The sequence below is a fragment of the Macrobrachium rosenbergii genome, chromosome 9, assembly GCF_040412425.1.
Source record: "Macrobrachium rosenbergii isolate ZJJX-2024 chromosome 9, ASM4041242v1, whole genome shotgun sequence".
Taxonomy (NCBI): Eukaryota; Metazoa; Arthropoda; class Malacostraca; order Decapoda; family Palaemonidae; genus Macrobrachium; species Macrobrachium rosenbergii.
Genome location: NC_089749.1, coordinates 9,966,484 through 9,987,872, shown reverse-complemented (window position 1 = coordinate 9,987,872; position 21,389 = coordinate 9,966,484). Strand labels below are relative to the sequence as shown.

The window sequence follows — 21,389 nt, the reverse complement described above, 5'->3', positions numbered from 1 at the left end:
CAGGGAAACATCCTAGACTACACTAAACTAGGGTACAGTTTCCAACCTGACTGAAGGCAGGGAACTTTGCCTTCCCTGGAACCCCTACACTTAACTTATACTTCTACCCTTCTCTCAAGTTTTGAAAATGGCTTTGTGTCCTTGGAATGACTGAATGATTGGAGGGTGGATCTCTTCATTTAAGTGGTTACAGAAAGCTCACTACTATCGCAGCTGTATTACCAGCTCATTTTCATAAATCCTCATTGCAAAAGAAATTGTAGGCCCACAGCCCCGCGAAGTTGACAGAACTGCATTTTCGTTATTTTGGAACAATATGACAAAAGGTTTCTGTGCATTCAGTGGAGGCAATGAGTGTAGAAATAAGGATAACTTTTATGATTGTATTTTGTTATTTGATGGGCTTGCTATGAGTATTGCAATAACTATTTACACCTAATTGTAATTCCTCTATTCATAGACATGCCATACTCGTTTGCAATGTTTAAGACCTTCAGAAAACCATCTATCATTTGAGGCACATCTACATGATATAATCAAGAATGGTCCAGTACCATTTATCAAATGCTGTAATGATTGTGGGGTAAGGAACTGCTTGACCAAAAGTGATGATGATTATCACATACAAGTCTCCAGGCCAACTAGGCCTTTGTGCTTTTTCAACACCTTATCCAATATATCATTCATCCTCCCAGACTGTCCAGAAATTCGGGTTGAAACTGTAATATAATTGACTGCACTCAACATGTGAAGCTGTTTTGGTTCACTGTCTCTTAATAAAACTGAAAGGAATAACTGTGGTAGAATTCCTTCTTAAAAACATGGTTAATATGACTTAGCAGTGACCAGGGATAGCCCCAAAAGTAACTGATTTACACAAAGATATAGTGTGTGTAGCTGATAGCCAAGCCTCATAGGAATTAGTATTACTAAGGGTAGGGGTTACCTTTGATAAACCTTCAATAGACACAGATTTAGACTAAACTGGTGCTACTGAAAATGAAAGATGGAAATGGGGCTTTTGAAAAATATGTCTTACTTGCTTTGCCACAAGAGAAGTGTGTTCAGAATTAGCAAGACTCGTTAACAGCTGAAACCATTCTTTGTATTTTTGTTAATTTGCAACCTGTTGCTCATTCACTGATACAACTCATTAGAGAAAGCAGAATTGCCAGATATTGAATCAGCAGTCAATACCTGGTCACTCACTAACTGTACTGTAATATTCTTCTTTTATTCTCACTCCTGCAATTCTGTTACTTTGCAAGAAGATATTTCATTACCCCTCATTTATTAATTAGTCTGTAGAGCTGGATAAATCTGCCAACATTCATACTGTGCATGGGTATAATAAGATTTACAGCACTGAAACGCACTTCAGTAAGTATTGACCTTGTGGCTAGTTGCAGTCACTGAGCAAGACAAATTACTTGCCCAGCCCCACTACTGGTAAAGTGCCCTAGGTGGGAGACCAAAGCAAATGAGTACTAGGCAGAATAAAAGCTGTCACTGCAGCAAACCATTTTTAGAGGTTTAAATTAATAAAGCAGTAAGAAGTAAATGTTTGGCGAACAGAAGGTAAACTGTTACCCTTACAGTGGTGATTCTGAGGCAGATGTGGGAAAAAATGCGCACAATGCTCCTCTTGGAACTTAGTCTACTAGAAGTAATGTACGCTGCTTGCTTTTCTAATGCACTTCTTTCCCTCTTTCCATGAGGAATATGTCATGAAAATATATTCCATAATACCAAATAAATTTAGCACAGAGCATAAGGGCAGTATTTGAAAGTAAGCTTGTATGAATATAAAATTTAACCTCTCATCCAAATATCTGTCCTAGGCTGAGTTAGGTTCAATGGACACTGGTTATCAAACCTTATAAGACACAGGAATTTTTTATGATCCATATTCGTTTTAGTAAATGTTACAGTATTTTTCTTCCACAATGAGGTTACAAAGGTTAGGTTAGGTTAAGTTACATAGCATCCCCATATTTAATTTTAAGGTTTATGGCACCCTAGGCCATGTAAGGAGGATCCAGGGGTTTACCAACAATCAGGCACCGCCCTTTGTTAGGTTAGGTTAGGATAATGCCCTGCATTCCTTTTCATGAGTTATGGTGTCCTAAGTCAGGTTAAGGATTTTCTAGGGGTTTGTATCCTGTCAGGTGGGACTCAAAAACAACTGAGGTTAGGATGCAACCCTGTATTTCATTAGCATAGTAAGACTATTTCTCGAGCCATAAACAGCGGTTCTCCCACTGTGGTCCTCCATTATTCCTAAACATTATGATGGTTTGTAATGGGTTTGAGAAATGAAAGTCATAGGCCTAACCATCAAAATCACATAAAAATCTTTAAGAAAAACTATTAGTCTATTTCACAGGTTTCATCTACTGTAATAATAATAATAATAATAATAATAATAATAATAATAATAATAATAATAATAATAATAAATAATAATATTCTCAATCACAAGAAAGTAACCATTACCTTAGAATGTATCCCTGTAGCTGCCTTCACGTACCTTCAAGCTTTCTTCATTTCCTAGTTGTGATTAATAACAACTGTATATAGACCATATAGCCTATATTTCTCACCTCTACATAATCACAAAAACGGGTATTTTTTTACGGAAAAACCGACAAAAACAGGTTTTCTAAAAAAAAAAAAAGCCATATATTCACCAACCATTGTAACCTATATATAAAAATAATTTCAGTATCTATCCTACCTTTAATCTCCCGTAAACACCTTCGTCTGCGTAGGTCTAAGCAGTCTCCAATATAGGGTCAAGCATAGGACCACGTGACACTGGCACTATTTTCAAGGGCAGACTCAAGGATTAAGAATCCTTGGACTGAATCTTAGCGCAGGAAGTTACCAGTATTTTCATTGTAAGTTACAGCATTGGAAAACTGATTTATGGTACAACCTTACAATAAATTCGTCACATATCCAAGGTTTAAACGCTTTTTAAAATTTATTTTACGCTAATTCCCTTTTCGTGTTTACTTGCGTTACCTCGTTACTGGATGCTCAGAAAACTAAAGTAGGTTATTATAGTGTGTACATTAATGAATTGTACCTTTTTATGATGGCGACCTGCATAAGGTCACTGTCATAACTCGGGCTTGGAGATATCCACTTCCTTTTTTATCCATGTTAACACTAATGGCATAACATTCGGGTAGGTTGGACGGTTTCCGTTTAGGGAAGGGGGCTGTTGTTATCAAGTCCAGCATTGTAACATAATAAAAGGCCAGTACATGTTAAGCCTTTTATCTAATAAATGATCTAGATCTGTTACTGTAATCGTTAGAGGCGCGACGTCCACACATTTCCTTGTATCTTGAGGAACTCAAAGCGTTCTGCTCACAGATGACAGGTTTAAATAAAAAAACTGAAATGACTGGATGTCTTTTCTACTGAATCTGGCACTGATTGGCCCAACAGGAGTGTTTATCAAAACTTTGCATAAAAAGGACTTGGTCATCTAGACGCCTTTGAGGAGTTATTAAATAACTTAAATGGTTATGATTAGTTGACTGGAGATGTTATTATGCATCGAGCCTAATATACATTGATGCCACTGATATATACCTTGATGTCGGTGGATATCATAGATGTAACGAATATATTAGAATATGGTTTTAATGGGGCAAATGATCTCCAACATCTGGCTCAAAATCTATAGACCTGCAACTATCACCGACCTAGAAAGAGGAGCATTTAAACGCAAATAGCTCCGAGACTTCAGCGCTGGAAGGGAAATTGAGAGTAGAAATGCTTGAAAGGTGTAACAGGAGGAAAGCCCCCGCAGCTGCACCATAGTTGCTGTTAGAGAGGTGGATAGCAAGATGGAATATGACATGAATGGAGGTACAGCAAAGGAATGAAAGGGGGTTGCAGCTAGGAGCCGAGAGGACGCGACAAAGAACCTTTAGTAATGCCTACAGCTCACCTCGTGAGGTGCACTAAGGGCGCTAGCCCCCCTACGGAGAACTAGACTCAAGGAACTCCTTGGCTTTGGAATCCGAACGAAACCTTATCGGTTAAAGGGGTACATAACCTCCAGTTAGACTTTCCTTGCAGACGTAATGATTAACTTAGGTTACTACGATAATAGTCCATTGAAGTTTGGTTTCTAAGGCCTGGAATCCATCCCAGAGAAAGGGTCCATCTCTTTCCCAAAATTTGATAATTCATTGCCAGTGATGAGGCTCAGTTATGATAGAAGTTTCTTAAAAATCTACTCAAAACCTCTTGCATAATCCTGCTAACAGACAGATGAATGCATAACCAGGCAAACAAACAAAAATGGATTTAAAACATAACCTCCTAAGCAGAGGTGTGAGGCTCACTTTTGGTAGAAGTTTCTTGAGAATCTACCACAAAACCTCTTGCATAATCCTGCTGACAAACAGATGAATGCATAATCAGACAAACAAACACAAAAAGTAAAACAATTTCCTCCCAGGCAGAGGTGCGCCTCAAAGAATATTGAGTCTAGGCCTTTGATAAAATTAGTCTCAGTTTCACCTGGCGAGCTGAACACAAGGCATCTCTCTCTCAAAGTTAGCTCAGATGTTCCTCAGGCATTCACCTTGATTAAGCATGCGATCATTGATAAACAATAAAGAGGAAAATGAGAAAAAAGCATTCCATAATCTGGATCAGTTGTGGGGTGAAGATATAATGTACACAGGTCATTCATTACAATACTAAAGAAATACAGCTTAAATAAAAGGCTATGTACAAAACCATGCAAGTTGCACAAGAAGTACCTTAATAGCTAAGTGGTCTTGCTTCTCTGGTCATTTTTGCAATGACCTGGTTCTTTTCTATGAGATGACCTAACCTTATTGATAACTATAAGCTATGGCAAGAGTTTTGATCTCTTAATCAAAGAAGCTAAGTGGGAAAAAAGAATGAATAAGTTTAAATGCTTAAATTAAGAATGAGTTCTACAACAGTTTCTGAATCTTTTTTATTCCTATTGGCCAATGGTACTACAGCAATTTAGGGAGTCATAATGGTACATAAACCTAAAATGAACATTGTAACTGAGTATAATGTTAGTAAGCTTTTTAGAATCTGTGAAAAGTGCTTGAAAATAATTCATATCCATGCGAATCAATGTTTAACAATCTACTATCATCAGTGTTGAAAGACTGTCTTCAGCTGATTCTCGTGGAAGTGTTTCCTTTTTCATCCTAGTTCACTAAGAAAACGTGAATAAACACTTTTCAATTCATTAAACTATAATAAAAGTATGTTTCATAAAGAAAACGTGAATAAACACTTTTCAATTCATTAAACTATAATAAAAGTATGTTTAAATCTATCTGAATTATGGTGGCATTTATGGCCTGTAATACACATACTGTACAATGAGGTCATTCACTGAGAACCACCACATCTTCATGGATTTTGTTTCAAGCTAAGACATAAACCACGCCCCCTTGAGTCACTGATGCCTAATGCTCCTGAACAGGCGACTTCAGAGTCGTCTTATTGGGAAAGTGGCAATTATACCATCAAGGAGGCAGCAGCCGGTGCAATTGCTTATAACAAAAGCCACTGTGGTGTTCCCCAGTGCAAAGCTTCACAAATCTACTATTTCATTCTGAACTATTAGATATTTATACAATATAAATCTCTTATTTAAAAGAAACTTGTGTGAATCAAATAGCATATTAGCGGATAAATAGTAATTTCTGATAATGAATCTATTCTACATGCAAACTTTGTACAGTTTTCTGCAATACAAATAGAAAAACGAAGGAGTAAGCTGAATCATTTCTTCAGTTTCTCTCTGAGGCATAATATTCCAAGCTCAAAGCCTCAAACGTTTTTTACAATATTACCAAAAAATCTACTGACTTCAGAATAGATATAGGAAGCAAACTGACTACAAAATATATAAATAAGCAAGTAGATAAAATATTAATCTTAGTTATCCTAGAATTTCAATGCTACCTCAACTCTCATCAAAATATTTCGGCTGAAAAAAGCTAGAAGACGTTGCACCTGACCAGTTAACACCTATCCTAGAATTCGATACTTCGTCCAAAGGTAAACATCGCTTCTTCTTCTGTCAAATAAAAACAAGAGACGGAAAGCCGGAGTATTTGAAATATATTGGTTATATACACAGACAAGGCGACTATGGCTGGGTCGAACCAAGTTAGCTCCACAGCATGTTCTCCTCGGCGTCACCGGACATGGGCCATGTGCTGGAGAAGAAAGGAAGAAGAGGAAAACGGAAAATAGCATGCTTTACGAATGGGGGAAAATAAATAGAAGTCAAGCCGAAATGATTATGCTTTTGGGGTCATTCAAGAACTGTTTATGATCAGGGTAGGTCTAGGAATTATTTTCAGGCGTGAGGGACTTCATGCAAAAGAACATTTAGTTAAAGAACACATCAAAATCTAGTTTATAAATCATTAGCTAGTCACTGAAGCTTATCTAAGGAGATCTCCACAACTAGGAGAGAAAATAAGAGTATTATGCTTCTGAAAAACGTCTTATAGCAAGTATTTAAAGCAAGCAAGGTTATCAAGACTGCCAGTCATGACTGGCGTTTGACTTCAAGACAGATGCATACGCTAAAAAAAAAGATGCAGCAATTTTAAAACTTGGATGCAAAAAAAGGGGTTATCTTCAATGAAAACATGCAATTCGGATGCGTAAGGAAGGGGGAACTTTTGCATAGCCTACCCTGCTTGACTGAGGTCGAAGACTTTCCCCCTGTTGGTGTCGTTTCCGTAGGACTTCGGCGTCCCCTGGTCGTTGACGCCAGACTTGTGACACAGGAGGAACGTGTGACACCCTGCTGGTGTCCCTCGAGCCATCACTAATGGCCTTCCCGTCGCTGGAGATTTCGCAGGCCGTGATGGCTTGGTCGGGAGTAAAGACGGCTAAGCTATTACCTGCAAAGGGGCTTAACGTTATTGGCTGTTTGCGTAAAAAAGGCATTAAAAGGTTTGTAAACAAACAGTCTATGTATAGGCATATTAGAAAATCGTTATAATTTTTCCCATTTAAACGTGAAAGTACAAGAAATGTGGACGGTTGACTCATCAGCAAACAATGAACAATAGGGGAAATGGAACGGATATTGCACAATCAACAATAATAAAGATAGAAAAACGTTCTAACAGAAGGCTAGAAATAATTTTATAGAGCGAATCCATCCTGATGGTCAGCTAGAGTACGTCAATTCAGAGAGTTTGAGAAAGTACAGAATTTTCTAACTGGAGTAGGAAGAAGTCCAAAGAGTTGAGAGTAGTCAAACCCAAGAAAGTATCAAGACACCCAATTTCTGCAGTAGAAATGACCTTCCCCGACAGGTGACCTGACCCGCCCTTACCTGAATGAATATCCCATACCCTGACGGACCTATCTCGACCCAGGGAGTCGAGAGTTAGACACTGAAGGCCTCTGTTGTCTAGTCTAATTGTGTTCGGTGGAGCAGTGTGCCCTTTCAGAGTCCAGCGCGGGTTTCCTGTGGAGAGAATTCGTGGTCAGTTGTTTTTTTAAATAATTAGCTGATGTTTAAACGATTCTAGAACATTTTATACACTATGGAGAAGAAAAGTTTAAAGGTGTTAATAAAAGGAATGCCATTGACCTCACTACTAAGTCTAGTTCATCAGTCTATGGTCCTCATAGTTATATAATTAAGGGATATTGTTCATAAGCGTGCTAAAATTAAATGCTGGTATATAAATGTTTCTCTTTCTAAAATTACTTCTTGAATAAACGAAAATGGTTGAATTTGGTGCAAGGGAGTTTTTGAGGGATAGATCTTATTTGCCCTACATGTCTTGCTAATACAGCTCTCAAAATATTTTTAATATATTGAAAGGTGTACTGCAGATATTAGAGGGACGATTAGCCATTTCCCTATCATTGTCATTCAACATACTTCCATATAACATAAACCAAAGTATTTTAGATTGTCTTACAGTAATGTGCAAGTTGCTACAGTTCAAGTATTAACTTCTTTCCGGCTCAGTCCCTAGAGATCGCTGTTTTTAATGAGCATTTTCAAGTTACTTTTCAACATTCACTGGACGCCTCTATCCATACTTTGCTTTGACAATTTAAATTTAAACAGAGGCGCAATAATTTTGCCTTAATTACCCAACTTTCAACCCCCACAAACCTACCGGTTATCAGATCGTAAGCCATGAGCTTAGAATCCTCTAGACCGACCACGACGCAGCTGCCTGCAGACGAAATGGCGATGGATATAACGTTAACTCCTGGCTTCCACTTCTTGAAGAGCGTCCCGCTTTGGAGGTCGTAAACTACGATGAAGTTTGGCGCGGGTTCGTCCACCTCCTGTGTTGAAAAATGGTGTATTATTCTTAAATATCTTTCTTTGGAGTGGATATCAGAAGTTTTGCAAAATCTTTTCATTTGCGCGCACAAATATCTATTTAAACTTACGTCCATATGAAGTCAGCTCCTAACGTTCGTTTTTCGTGACCTACTAGGTAGCATATTTGCAATATTCTTTAGACTAGCTTTCAATTTCTTTCTGACATTAAGCAATGAATAGAAAATGAAATGTATCTTGCCATTATTCAAACGGTAAGTTGATATTATAGAGCACTGAATATTTCTTTGTGTGTTTTAGCATACACATACCCTGCACACACAAGACACGTAATGTCCCTCCTTGGTGATGGCAGCTAATCGGGTGATGAACTCGTGGTGTGGAATTCTCAGATCGTACATAAGCTTTCGTAGTTCCAGATCCCACACGAGGAGGGCGGAGGGCTTTTGAGTCTCGTCTCCACAGACGCATATTTTGCCGTTCTCTGACACCATCAGACTGTTCAGGAATCTGTCTTCGCCGACCTGTAAAACGATGCAATAGTTTTTAAGAATATGTCTTGCAGTTTAGGGCTGGCGTATTCCATTCGCTCTCTGGGTTTTATTAGAAATGGTCTTATTTCTGAGGTAAGAAAGAAAAGGGATGTACTATATAATCATCCCCAAAATTGCCATGAAAGCAATCTACTTTTTACTGTAGAACAACATCTTGTGGTCAAAAGCATACCGCTGTACTGAGATAGCATTTATACTTCATTTTACAGCTTTAAAAGTGGCATCTCTGCTCTTAATATCTAAGTATATTTAACATATTCCTCCATACTTGCAACTACTGCAGTTTGGCTTAAACCTGTATATTCTTAACGGCCAATCTTAGCTATCATCAAAAGAAGAACAGAAGTACAATGCTAATCGCCGTCAAGTTATCAGCACCCAAGCTTACTTAGTAGTACTACTGAGTCTAAGCCTCAACCAACGAACCTTGAAAGTGGCCACGCAGTCTCCGTTCTGGAGGTTCATCATGTTGACGTACATCCTTGATCTGGAGAGGGCGACGACGTGGTCCTTGTCGTGTAGACCGAAATAAGGCATCTTCTGGTTCATCACCTCACGCAGCTTCATCACGAAGAGCCCCTCGTCGAAGTTGTAGATGCGCAGCTCCCTCCCGCACAGGACCAAGCACCGGTAGTCGTCGATCATCTGGCGCGAGAACGATAGTTTTATATTTTTGAAAATTCGAGACATTAGATAGTTTTTGTTTTTTAATGTCGAGGTAACTGGGCGTTGAATATATAAGCAACGGAGTGAGAGATAAGACGAAGATTTGGAAAAGAGAGCGCCAAAGGTTTATAGCCTAACTGAGACTAATGTTAAGACCTTAATTTGGTAACAAAATCTGGTTAGAAAATGACCTATTTTTTCCTGTTTGCTGAAAAATCAAGAAAGTTAATTTTTTTTTTCAAGATACTAATGTTAAAACCTTAATTTGGTAATAATATCCTGCTGGAAAATTCCCTATTTTTTGTGTACTGAAAAATCTTGACAGTTAATTGTTAGATAAACTGGGTTTTGCCGGATTTTCAAAAACCTTTCCTTAAATGTTAGATTTTTATTAGGTTTTTATTATCGTGTCCTTGTACTCATATAAACACATTCTCACGTGTCAACGCACGTACGCACATACACCATAAAGAGCAAAGTTTTCATAAAAGAAAACAGAAGGCCATGTCTAAACAAGGCTCAAATACACAGCACTGGGAACACTGAGGAAAGCGAATGGAGAAAGTAAATTACATAAATGCTTCTGTATCTTAAAGAAGAAGTACTTAACCAAAGTGCACGCTGACTAACAGAAACCAAAAGCTCAAGATCCAGCAACAGCACTTGAAGACTCCAACAACAGAAACCAAAGTGTACGAAGGCTCCAACAACAGAAACCAAAGTGTACAAGACTCCAGCAACAGAAACCAAAGTGTACAAGACTCCAACAACAGAAACCAAAGTGTGCAAAGACTCCCACAACAGAAACCAAAGTGTTCAAAGACTCCAACAACAAGAAAACAAATAACGAATAGGTGTAAGAAGACTCCAACAGAAACCAAAGTATACGAAGACTCGGATAACAGAAACCGAAGTGTTCGAAGACTAACACCAAAAAAGAAACGGGATTCTAAAGTGTACGAAGACTCTAAATAAGAAACCCCAACAGAAACCAAAGTGTACGAAGAAAACCAAACCAAAGTAGCGAAGAAATCAGAACCAAAGTGTACGAAGACTCAAACAACGGATATCAAATAAAGCGGAAACAGGAACCAGTGTATGAAGACTAAAAACCAAAGGTACGACACTCAGACAAGAAACCTAAAGTGTACGAAACAACAAAGCGTACGAAGACTCAGACAACGGAAATATATAATCCTCCTCACCTTCAGTTTCCTGGGCTGCGTGATGCCCGTCAGCGTGCGGACGGGGGACATGGTGAAGATGTTCCAGACGGCTATTTCGCCCCTCTCGGTGGAGAGGGTGATTACGTAGTGGGGGTTGTGGCGGGCGCGGATGAGAGCGTTGAAGTACACCTGCCCGTCTCCCAGCTTCATGTTTTGGTCCTGTTGGTGGAATGTTCGGGATCAGTTAGATATTACTGTTCTGTTTGAGTTTATCACAATGTTTGGGTATTTAGACATCATATGCACGACCTACTCACAGTTGACAGAAATGAGGGATGTCTCTATTCATCTCCCTTTCTCTCTCTCTCATACTTAAAACACAGGGTAAGTGTACTAGCAGTCATAAGCATGACCTATTCACATTCATAGAAATAAGAATGGTCTCTCTCTCTCTCTGATCTCTCTCTCTCTTCAAAATATACATGACCTATTCAAAATTTCTAAATAGGAAAACTTTTTTTTATACTTGAAACTGTTTTATACTTGGGCAAGTGTAGTTGTAGTCATAAGCCCGACCTATTCAACATTTACGTAAATAGGAAATACTCTCTCTCTCTCTCTCTCTCTCTCTCTCTCTCTCTCTCTCTCTGATTCACCCTTAGAATATGTGGCAAGTTTCTCATGTAGTCATAAGCACAACCAACTCACAATGAACAGAAATAAGAAATGCTCTCTCTCTCTCTCTCTCTCTCTCATACCTGGAATGGCTCCTGAAGGCATACGGTGAGGGGCAGAAGGCATGGCACAGGGGCGTGGGCGGCCGATTCGAAGAGCTGCTTAATTATGGGGTACGTCTCGTGGTTTTGGGGGTCGGTCATCAAGGTAGATAGACGCCCATATACCTGGAAGGTGGAAGATTCATTAAGATATTGCAGCTGTTGCTTGAAGATACTGTCATTATCTTGATCTTAATCATTTTCATTAGAGTGAGGTTACGTGGCTGAAGATTCATGAAGATATTGATTGAAGAAAAAGTTATTATCTTGATCTTAATCACTTTCATTAGAGTGAGGTTACATGGCTGAAGATTCATGAAGATATTGATTGAAGAAAAAGTTATTATCTTGGTCTTAATCACCTTCATTAGAGTAAGGTTACATGGCGCTGAATATTCATGAAGATATTGACTTGAAGAAAATGTTATTATCATGATCTTAATCACTTTCATGAGGGTAAGTTCCCTACATGTCGCTGAATATTCAGTAAGATATTGCTTGAAGATACGGTCATTATCTTGATCTTAACCACTTTCATTAAAGTATAGTTACGTGGCTTGATGGCTTTGTACTTGTAAGATTAAGATAGTAAGATATTGCGCGTTAAATCATTCTCTTTACAGGTTAATTAGTTGAAGAATGATCCCTACACCTGATAGGCGAAATGTTCAACACTTTCAGGTAATGTCTTAAGATATTTTCCATTTGGTAATGATTCTCATTACGGTATAATTACTTGGAAAATGATCACATTACTTATAAAGATAAATGTCTGAATACTTTCAGGTAATGTACTAAGATTTTTCATGTAGTAACGTTTCTCATTACAGTAAAATTACGTGACGAATGATCACATAACTAACCGTTGAAATGTAAAATATTTTCAGGATATGGAATATTTCTTAATCACTTTCATTACGGTATTGATAACATGTCTAAATGGGATTTAGTTTTTGCATAATGTCGATAATTTACTAATCATATCCTTTATAATATCGTATAAAATCTTTTGAACACAAAAAACCACGATTTGATCGAACGCATAAGAATCCTTTCTCAAAAGAGATAAAGAAAAAAGTAGATACACAGTACAGACACCTTTCTCCACGATCTAATGATCATATCCTTTACAATATCGTATAAAATCACTCGAACACAAAAAATCATAGATGTAAAGTAAATAGAGACGACTTTCTCCATCCCCTCACCTGGGAGTAAAACTGTCGGCCATCGTAGCCGAGGCCGTAGGCAGCCAACTCTAGGACCTCCTTCAACAGGACAAGCTCGATGTTGTTGCTGTGATTCCTGAGCGCGAGGGACACGTCCTCCAGGACCTGGAAAGTGGGAAAAAGGATATGGTGTTTGCTGTGACTGACTGACTCTCTCTCTCTCTCTCTCTCTCTCTCTGTTCAGTCTTTGCTCTGAGATGGAGTTCAGTACATGGTCAGTTTTTCTCTAAGTTTAGAGACAAAGTACTTTACAGAATACTCGTTTCGTGCTTCTGTAATCTTAATACATGTTTGGCAAGATTTCGAACGATCAAAGCAGAATACATAAAACTACCTTTTTTTTTCGTGGGATTACCTGATAAGTATCAGAGCCACACAGCTTCTCGTAGACCCACTCGAAGTTGAGAACGAACTCCTCGAGTATCCGTCCCCGCAACTGGAGAACTTGGTATGGCAGCTCGTCCAACTTGCGTCTGTTGTGGCGACTGTACAGAGACTGTACTGAGATCTTGGACATGTTGCTGGAAAGACAGAGAGTTTGTTGTTATTATTATTATTATTATTATTATTATTATTATTATTATTATTATTATTATTATTACCGGATTATTAAACGGTTATTTCTGCTGGAAATGTGAAAAATTTTGTCTTTTTGGGATACCAACAAAAATATTATCTTTATATTCAAGAACTGCTGTTCTTTGCTTGGTTCAGATATAAGGTTTTGTGTCTAGGAAAAGACCTTTTTCCTGACAGTACTGAAACTTGTTTTGTATTGATTTATATACATAATACACACAAATGCGTGTATGTATGTACATGTATATATATATATATATAACCATTTATGTATGTATGTGTTTTGTATTCATGAAAAAAACCTTATTTATTACTACTGAAGAACATTACATTTTTGACAGACAGGATGAACATTTTAAATCGAAATCAGATATACCAAAATTCATAGCTAAACCGCTGTCATAAAAGTATAACTAATAAAGCTACAATACAAACGAAAGTGTAGATAATATCTTATAGTTACAGTACAGATAAAAGTGTAGCTATATCCTATATGTACAGTACGGATGCCATATGATAAAAACACCATAATATTAAAAAAAGAAAATTCTACAAACCTTCCTCGATATTTGGTTGGCTGATCGAGAACATAGCGGTCCTTGCCCTCTTCTACTCCAGCTTCGTAAACTGGGACAGGTTTTTTCACGCCGTTGGCCCACTTACTCTGTTGGGAGAATGTTTGTTTATGTTATTCCGTTGAATAGTGAATCCGATTAGAAAAGGCTGAATGTGTTTGGCAATGTAAACAAACTGGTTGTCAAAAGAGGGAATTGAAGAAATATGAAAGGGTACATTTTCTGGATCACAACAGACCCATGTGCCGTAAAAATGACAAAAATTGAAATTTTTGAATTTTTTAAAATTTTTAGGTGGTGCTTTTAACTGAGATCTAGTTTTAAATCATGAAAACCATCCCATATCATGAGCAAAAACAGTAAAGTACATTACCTAACACCTTCTGTATTCTTTATCTGTCATGATTATCCAAAATAACCTTTATACTGCTAACTCTCTCAGTCTTTCACACCTGTGGGTCTAGAGGGCACCATTGTGGCCCCACTGCCACACACACCAAATCGCTTATTTCTGTTGCGAGCTTCAGTAACACTTATTATTTAGTTTCTTTCTATAAAACAGAGGTGCCCACCTTACGCTCATACCAAGTCTTGGTAGCAATGTTGCCCCCCCCCTTTTTTTTTAAACAATTAACCATCTTCTATCTGTTAAGAATTGAATTCCATACAGAAGAGAAGTGCCCATCACAAGCTACTACCAAGTCTCAGAAACATTCTCCTTTCTTTCTTTCTTTCTTTTGTTTACCAATAATTCTTCTTTTCTTGGTCCGATACCTTTCTGTCTTTCTTTTATTTACAATAACTCTTCTTCTTCTTTTTATCTCATAAGAAATGCGTCCCAAATTTACCTGGAAGTAGTCGATCAGGGCCGTGCAGCACATGCTGATCTGGTCTGGAGTGTCCAGGTAGCGAGCCCTAGCGGCATCTCGGAAACTCTCGTGTCTCCACGTCAAGAGGCAGATGCCTGCCACGATCGTCTTCATCAGGAAGGGCTGCAGCTTCCTGGTGATCTGGACCCAAAGCAGCGAGGAACAGCGACGAACTGCAGAGGGAATTTGTAACTTTCGTAAAGTTTTAGAATTGGTTTCTAGTGTAGTCACTATTTGGGTAAGCGGGTTGTGTGATCAAAAATGGGTTGTGGATTAGTTTACTGTGTCGTAGTAATATCTTATAAATTAGATTATTGTGTCATGAAATATCTTGCCATTTGGTTGGTTAAGTAAAAGAAATAGCTTAATCAGTTACATTATCACGCAATAAAAAATTTCTTAAAATTTAGTTTTACTGAGCAGTCAGTTTCCAAGTACTGTACAGATTCTCTGTCATGTTTCATACCATGTGAAACAAAAGCTTCATTAATTTTTTATGCCTTTCAGACCGTAAATATGGCAAAACTAAACACAAAATTATTTTCATATATCGTAATACAAGGAGCATGTTTGCAAGATCTTGATAAAGTGACCACTGAGGTAATTTCTCAAAGAGCGGTATTTGAAGAAAAGAATATTGTGAGCATTTGGTCGAAATATTTACAAATCAGAAGTTTCGTCTTTTCTTCACTATTCTTCACTCTGTCCTTATACCATTCATTTTCTTGGTTAAAAGAAAGCATATATATAAGGAAAGATAAACACATTTTGAAATTAAGACCAGGAGTCAAGATACCTTTGAGGAAAGGCTACAGAATCAAAAGCAATGCACAGAAATCTCCATCAAAATAAATCGCGACATTTGCACGTCTCAGGTACTGACCAGGAGGTGTACAGTGAACGAAGATCTTCTCCAAGACAGCCTCGTCGCAGGAGAGGATGTCGATCATTTCGGAGTCTGAAAGGCCGTGCTTGGCTGCGGTCAAGTAACCGAGAGTATGGGACACTTCAATCTGGAAATCAGAAGGATTTGGGGTGACGGAGATTCATTCTCTAAGTGACAGGTTTTCAAAAGGTGTAGAGAGTGGTTGTGATGGATTATCTTAATGCAAAAGTGTATGACTGAGATAAATATAGGATAACCAAATGGTAGAAGGTGGTTGTGATGGATGATCGTAATGCACAAGTGTACGACTGAGATAAAAGATTGATAATCAAGTGATAAATTCTGCAATTTTTTTTATTTAGTTTAAATCTTTGACTAACTGGTTTTGGAAGGAGGAAGAGGGTGGTTGTGATGGGTGACCTTAACGCGAAAGTGTAAGACAGAGATAAAAGATAAAATAAGCAAATGATGAATTGGGGAATATTAGTAATTTAGAGTTTAAATCTTTGACCCTACTGGTTTTGGAAGGGACAGAGGGTAGTTGTGATGGGTGATTTTAAGGCAAAAGTGTAAAACAGAAACAAGAGATGGTATAATCAAGTGAGGTATTCTGTAGCATATGGGGTTAAGATTAAATGTTTAACTTTGAATGGAAAAAGGTTATTTCACTGTACTATCTTATTACGGTCAAATTTGTGTAAGGTCTGACTCCAGACAAATCAATCGCGACTCGAGTCAAATGAATCACTACTCAGGTTAAATCAGTCACACCAATTAACATTTATTAAGGCATAATTTCTGTTCGCAGCTGGTCAGTCAGAATTACCTGTCCATAAGCACTCTCCAGATCGTCAAAGACGGCGTTGATCTGTTCCATCAGAGTGGGTTTCAGAGGCAGCTGAGTCTCGGCCCCGGTCCACTCACAGGCCATGTTGCCCACAATCTGGTCGAAAAAGAGAAGGATCGAACTCGTGGAAGATAAAAATATTCTGTGATTTATGATCAAGCTATTTGTTCAGTCTTTTTACATTTATTATAGTGGTTATTTTTGTATTTTTTTTGTGTGTTCCATTTTGCATTTAACTTTTATCGCCATTTCATTCTATTGGAAAGTCTCGTCTAGTGTATCAAATTTCAGGATTCCAAAAGAGCCAGTCTCTTCCTTACCCCGACGTATAATAATATCAGGAATAACAACTTTAAAACAATTATTTTAAAAAGGGAGCCCCTTATAAAAAAATAGACTTTCGAAAGAGAACACATTTTCACAGAGAAAATTCTCTCTTGAACTGTGCAAAAAATCTTACAAAGAACAGCGCAGCAAGCAACCGAAAAAACCAAGGGACTGTAGTCTGAAATTTTTAAGATTCTAAGATTTCGAGAGAGAGAGACGGTCCGATCTCCTCCTTACCTCGACATATAAGGGCAAGGGGCATTCTTGAAGGCACTTGCTAACCAACTCCCGCTGTTCCTTGTTGACGCTGCGGTGATGCTGCTTCAGTATCCCTTCGAACTTGTTGTGGCTTTCGTCGATTGTCAACGGTGGTATCTGGAACAAACAAACAGAGGACGAATGACTTGCGCAAATGCCTTTGGACCTTTGCGGAAGAAGACGTCTAAATATTTGAAAAGATGTCTGAATGTTGAAAATAAGACGGTAGGCTATTCGATACCTAAGGGACGTCTAAATGTTGAAAATGAGGCAGTAGGTTATCCACTATCTAAGAGACCCCGTAGCGGGATTCATCAATCAAAGTCATTTCCAGCTTACCTTGAATTAACTAATCAGTATCTGTTCTGCTCTGATTGCTTGTATTTTGTGATAAACTAAACAGAGCTAAAAACACCCACAACTAACAAGAAAATAAAAAAAATATCAATCATCAATGACCTACAAACACTTAACCATAACCTACAATACATTAAATCAGCAATGACCTTCACACAAACAATCGGGGACCTAAAAACCCACCTTGAGAAAGCACGCACGATCCTCTATAATACTCTGCAGGTGCGACATCTGAGGCGAATCGTCTCTCACTGTCATGATGAGCTTCACGTGTTCGGGCAGTTCCCTCGGTACCCACTCGAGGGAGGTCGACCCGTAGCTCTTGACCTGGTCGACGCCGTCGATCATGATCACCAGAGGTCGCAGCTTGCAGGCCTTCGCCCAGACGTGCATCAGGAAGGAGGACATGTGACGGACGCTCTGCGCAAGAGGGGGGAAAGAAAGATGCGAGGCTTCGCTTCAGGGTATTCTGGGTAAATTTTGGTTATGTTTTTGGCTCTTCTGTACCCTAAAGTTGTGATGATGTGTGGTTTTCGAATTTGTGTATAATATTAATTTTTTTAATTTTTTGATGGGTTTTGATTTAAAATAATAAAATCTAATTAGATTCAACTCCAACTTTCAGTGGGCAGGTTACCAAAAACAACAAAAAAAAAAAAATTTCTTTTGAAACACATAAGACATAGGACCAAGGGTCAAGCAACCCAGGGCCTTTATCTAGCCCAGGCACACTAAAAAGAAGAAGAATAGAATAAAATTGGACTCAACAGATTTACTTCTTAAAAGACGGAAGCTTGTGAAACTGAGAGAAACGAAGCAGAAGTAGAATTTGTATTCAAAACATGATGTATATTTTTTTTATAAAGCTGTTATCCTTCACAATGGAAAGAACTGAACTATTATCAAAGCTAACAGAATTTGTGAAAGTTATTTTGCCTCCCATGCCACTAGATTAGATAATGACTTAACCTAGTAATAGAAATTCTAAAATTAGCAAACCTTCGCAGCTTCCGCAGGATGGTCCCCAAACAAAGCGCAACATTGCTCTGCAATGGAACGCAACACTTGCTCTGTAGTCGAGGACCCTGGTGTTAAGCCAACAAATCTGCAAGGTGCAAAAACAGATATGAGTGACTTTTGATGCTAATGTTTCAGTGTTGAATTACTTTCTCTGCAAAACAGCTACTAAATAGTGTGTATTGCGCGTTCGCAGCATTATTGTCTTTGAGGATTATTTTTCCAAGCCCAACAGGATATCCGGGTGCATTCCATTCACCAGTTCAGTCCATCAACAAGTTGCAGTCTATTCGCCAGTTGCATTTCATTCATAACTTGCCTTCTACTTATAAGTTGCATTCTATTCACCAGCTGCTTTCTATTCACCATTTGCATTCCATTCATTAGTTGCATTCTATTCACCAGCTGCATTCCATTCTCCAGTTGCATTCCATTTCCTAGTTGCATTCTATTCCCCAGTTACATTCTATTCTATTCACCACTTGTATTCTGTTTACCAGTTGCATTCCATTCTACTCACCAGTTGCATTCCATTCCCTAGTTGCATTCTATTCACCGGCTACATTCTATTCCATTCACCACTTGTATTCTATTTACCAGTTGCATTCCACTCTATTCACCAGTTGCATCCCATTAACTAACTGTAGTCCTTGCACCAGTTGCATTCCATTCACCAGTCGCATTTCTTCAATCACTGGTTGCATTCCATTTACCTGACGACCAGCGGCACGTCCACGAGCCACTCGCAGCAACGTTCCATAGCCTTGGCAATCAGGGAAGACTTCCCGCAGCCCACATCTCCGTGAAGGATGAGAGGGACGCAGGAGTCGTTGCTCAAGTACCTGTTTTGAAAAGACACAGGGGGAGCCATTAAACCTCTAAAAAACTAAATTGCGTCTAATATCAACAGTGAGGTCTGGTATTTTCCAGCACGTCCACAGACACTCTCAAAGAACTGTGACACATCACGGCGGTCTAGAGATCTAAAGCCTCTCTTTCCATACCTTCTGATCTTCGTCAGGAGCTCTTGCCGCCCTTGGAAGTTCTTGTAGCGGAACTGGCACATCAGCGACTGCTGCATCAGCTCGTGGAAGAGGCGTTTCTCGATGCCCAGGTAGGATTTAAGTTCCTCCTGAAAATCGTGGGAGTTACTATAGGCCTAAGAGACTCGCTAAGACCGTGACTCTACTGAGGGTTTCTCTTATAGTTAAATGGTACTACGGCATCTAATTTTAGACATGAACGTAAAATGTTTTCGATAAGGCGCTGTACCTTATTACAGCGAATTTTGTCATTATTAGCAGTCACTTGTTTGGAAATAAACATCTTGACACAAAATTATTGGTAAATCTATTTTCAGAAAGTACCTCTGCATAGATGACTAAGTGTTATTGGCAACATCTTATCTGGGAATATTTTAGATTGCAATAAAATGACAGACAAGCATATTTTTGTCAAGTATCTTCAGATGTGAAATTTTTTCATTACTGTCAATTTCTTATTTGGAAACATAAAGCAACTTATACTAATTAGGGGTGTGACTAAAATGGTATTTTCTTAAAAATAAAAAAAAACACGTTAGTTAAATAGCATGTCTTTCATGAAACGCCTTAAAAATTGGAGCTTCAAAGTCACTGAAAGGGTTTAAAATAGCCGTGATATTCTGTGAAACTGAGGGAACATAATTTTATTTAAAATGCTGGATATTATTATCCTACAGTTGCACTTCTTAAAAATCATCAAAAGAAAGGAAATAATTGAATGTGGAAGTTTTTCTCTCCACAAAAGGTCTTGTGGCTCAACGTATTCTATTAACCAATAACTTTAGACTCATATCAACAAACCTTCGTTTCATCTTCCTCGATGATTCCATCGATGATGGAAATGAGCAGAGGAGATATCTGTGCGCAGAGATCTTCCACGAACTGCGCATGCTCGGGGACCTCGGGATTCATACCAGAGTTGTGCCATTTGACGCGGAATTTGAGCATACGGATGTCATCCAAGCGTTCCTGAGAGCAGTATAAAATGCATTAATGATGATAACACAATTCTGTATTAAAATTAGCGTACAATGATGTCATTCTGAGGCAAAAAAGGAAAGTGAGGTAATCGAGTTTACCTTGAGCTCGCTCTGCAGTATGTCCAATCTCTTCTTGCTCTCGGGTTCAACTGCTACGTAGACTTTCCCCTGGTTGGGGATGTTGTGAGAAGGGAAGTGGGTGAACTTCCTGCAGATCCAGAGGGTGTGCTTGGCACTCTCCTGGTTCATGAAGACACTCTGCTTGATCTCCTGCAGTGACAAGAAACCGTGATAGAAAAAGATGAAGATTTAGAAACATGTCTTCTTTTTTTTTGCACTAATGGAGAAGCAATACTTTTTTAAATGTGATGTTACCAAACAAACATGGTAAGTATGTTAGTCAGCCTTTTACTAGTGGTATTGTAGCTCTACCCTCCAAGAGGCGTGGCCTGTGTTTGAGTTTAGAATGAATAATTTCCATAGCTTTACTTTTAAATTGGTAATAAAAGAAAAAAAAAAGGAGTAAATGATCACTGGCTTATATTAGACTAAACGGTATAAGCCTTGCCCATGAAATATGGCAACTTTTTGCTACTATATTTGACAACTATAACACTTTGGTGCGTCAGAACTCAAAACGAGCTGAGGTTCTCTTCAACCCACCAGTAAACTATTCTGGAAAAAAAAAAATAGGCCTATCACCACTACCAAACACTCCATAACTAAATTTCTCACCTGTTCCATGACAGTCGACAGGTATTTCTCTTTCTGCTCTTGATTGAAAACCATTCGCATGAGTGTCATCATCTTCTTCACTTCGTTGTTCCAGTCCTGGACCGCCTCCTGGTGAAGGCTGGCGCTGTTGCTGTCCTGGAGGTTTCCAGAAACAAGAAAGGTTACTCGG

General features: G+C 38.5%; 1 protein-coding gene across 1 annotated transcript in view; it reads right to left on the bottom strand.

Annotated features, from left to right (window-relative positions):
• LOC136841446 (NACHT domain- and WD repeat-containing protein 1) overlaps positions 1-21,389 on the bottom strand; it is a 33,092-nt gene that overhangs the window by 5,077 nt on the left and 6,626 nt on the right. Inside the window, exons 4-24 of the mRNA XM_067108388.1 lie at positions 21,221-21,355; positions 20,585-20,755; positions 20,307-20,474; positions 19,467-19,594; positions 19,176-19,304; positions 18,445-18,550; positions 17,629-17,865; positions 17,068-17,205; positions 16,483-16,599; positions 15,654-15,783; positions 14,750-14,943; positions 13,884-13,990; positions 13,103-13,268; positions 12,727-12,852; positions 11,501-11,644; positions 10,782-10,961; positions 9,337-9,555; positions 8,668-8,880; positions 8,184-8,358; positions 7,382-7,516; positions 6,730-6,941 (exon numbers count right to left, since the gene is read on the bottom strand). Of these exons, the coding sequence (XP_066964489.1) occupies positions 6,730-6,941; positions 7,382-7,516; positions 8,184-8,358; positions 8,668-8,880; positions 9,337-9,555; positions 10,782-10,961; positions 11,501-11,644; positions 12,727-12,852; positions 13,103-13,268; positions 13,884-13,990; positions 14,750-14,943; positions 15,654-15,783; positions 16,483-16,599; positions 17,068-17,205; positions 17,629-17,865; positions 18,445-18,550; positions 19,176-19,304; positions 19,467-19,594; positions 20,307-20,474; positions 20,585-20,755; positions 21,221-21,355 (3,330 nt within the window). The remainder of the gene's footprint in view (positions 1-6,729; positions 6,942-7,381; positions 7,517-8,183; positions 8,359-8,667; positions 8,881-9,336; positions 9,556-10,781; positions 10,962-11,500; positions 11,645-12,726; positions 12,853-13,102; positions 13,269-13,883; positions 13,991-14,749; positions 14,944-15,653; positions 15,784-16,482; positions 16,600-17,067; positions 17,206-17,628; positions 17,866-18,444; positions 18,551-19,175; positions 19,305-19,466; positions 19,595-20,306; positions 20,475-20,584; positions 20,756-21,220; positions 21,356-21,389) is intronic.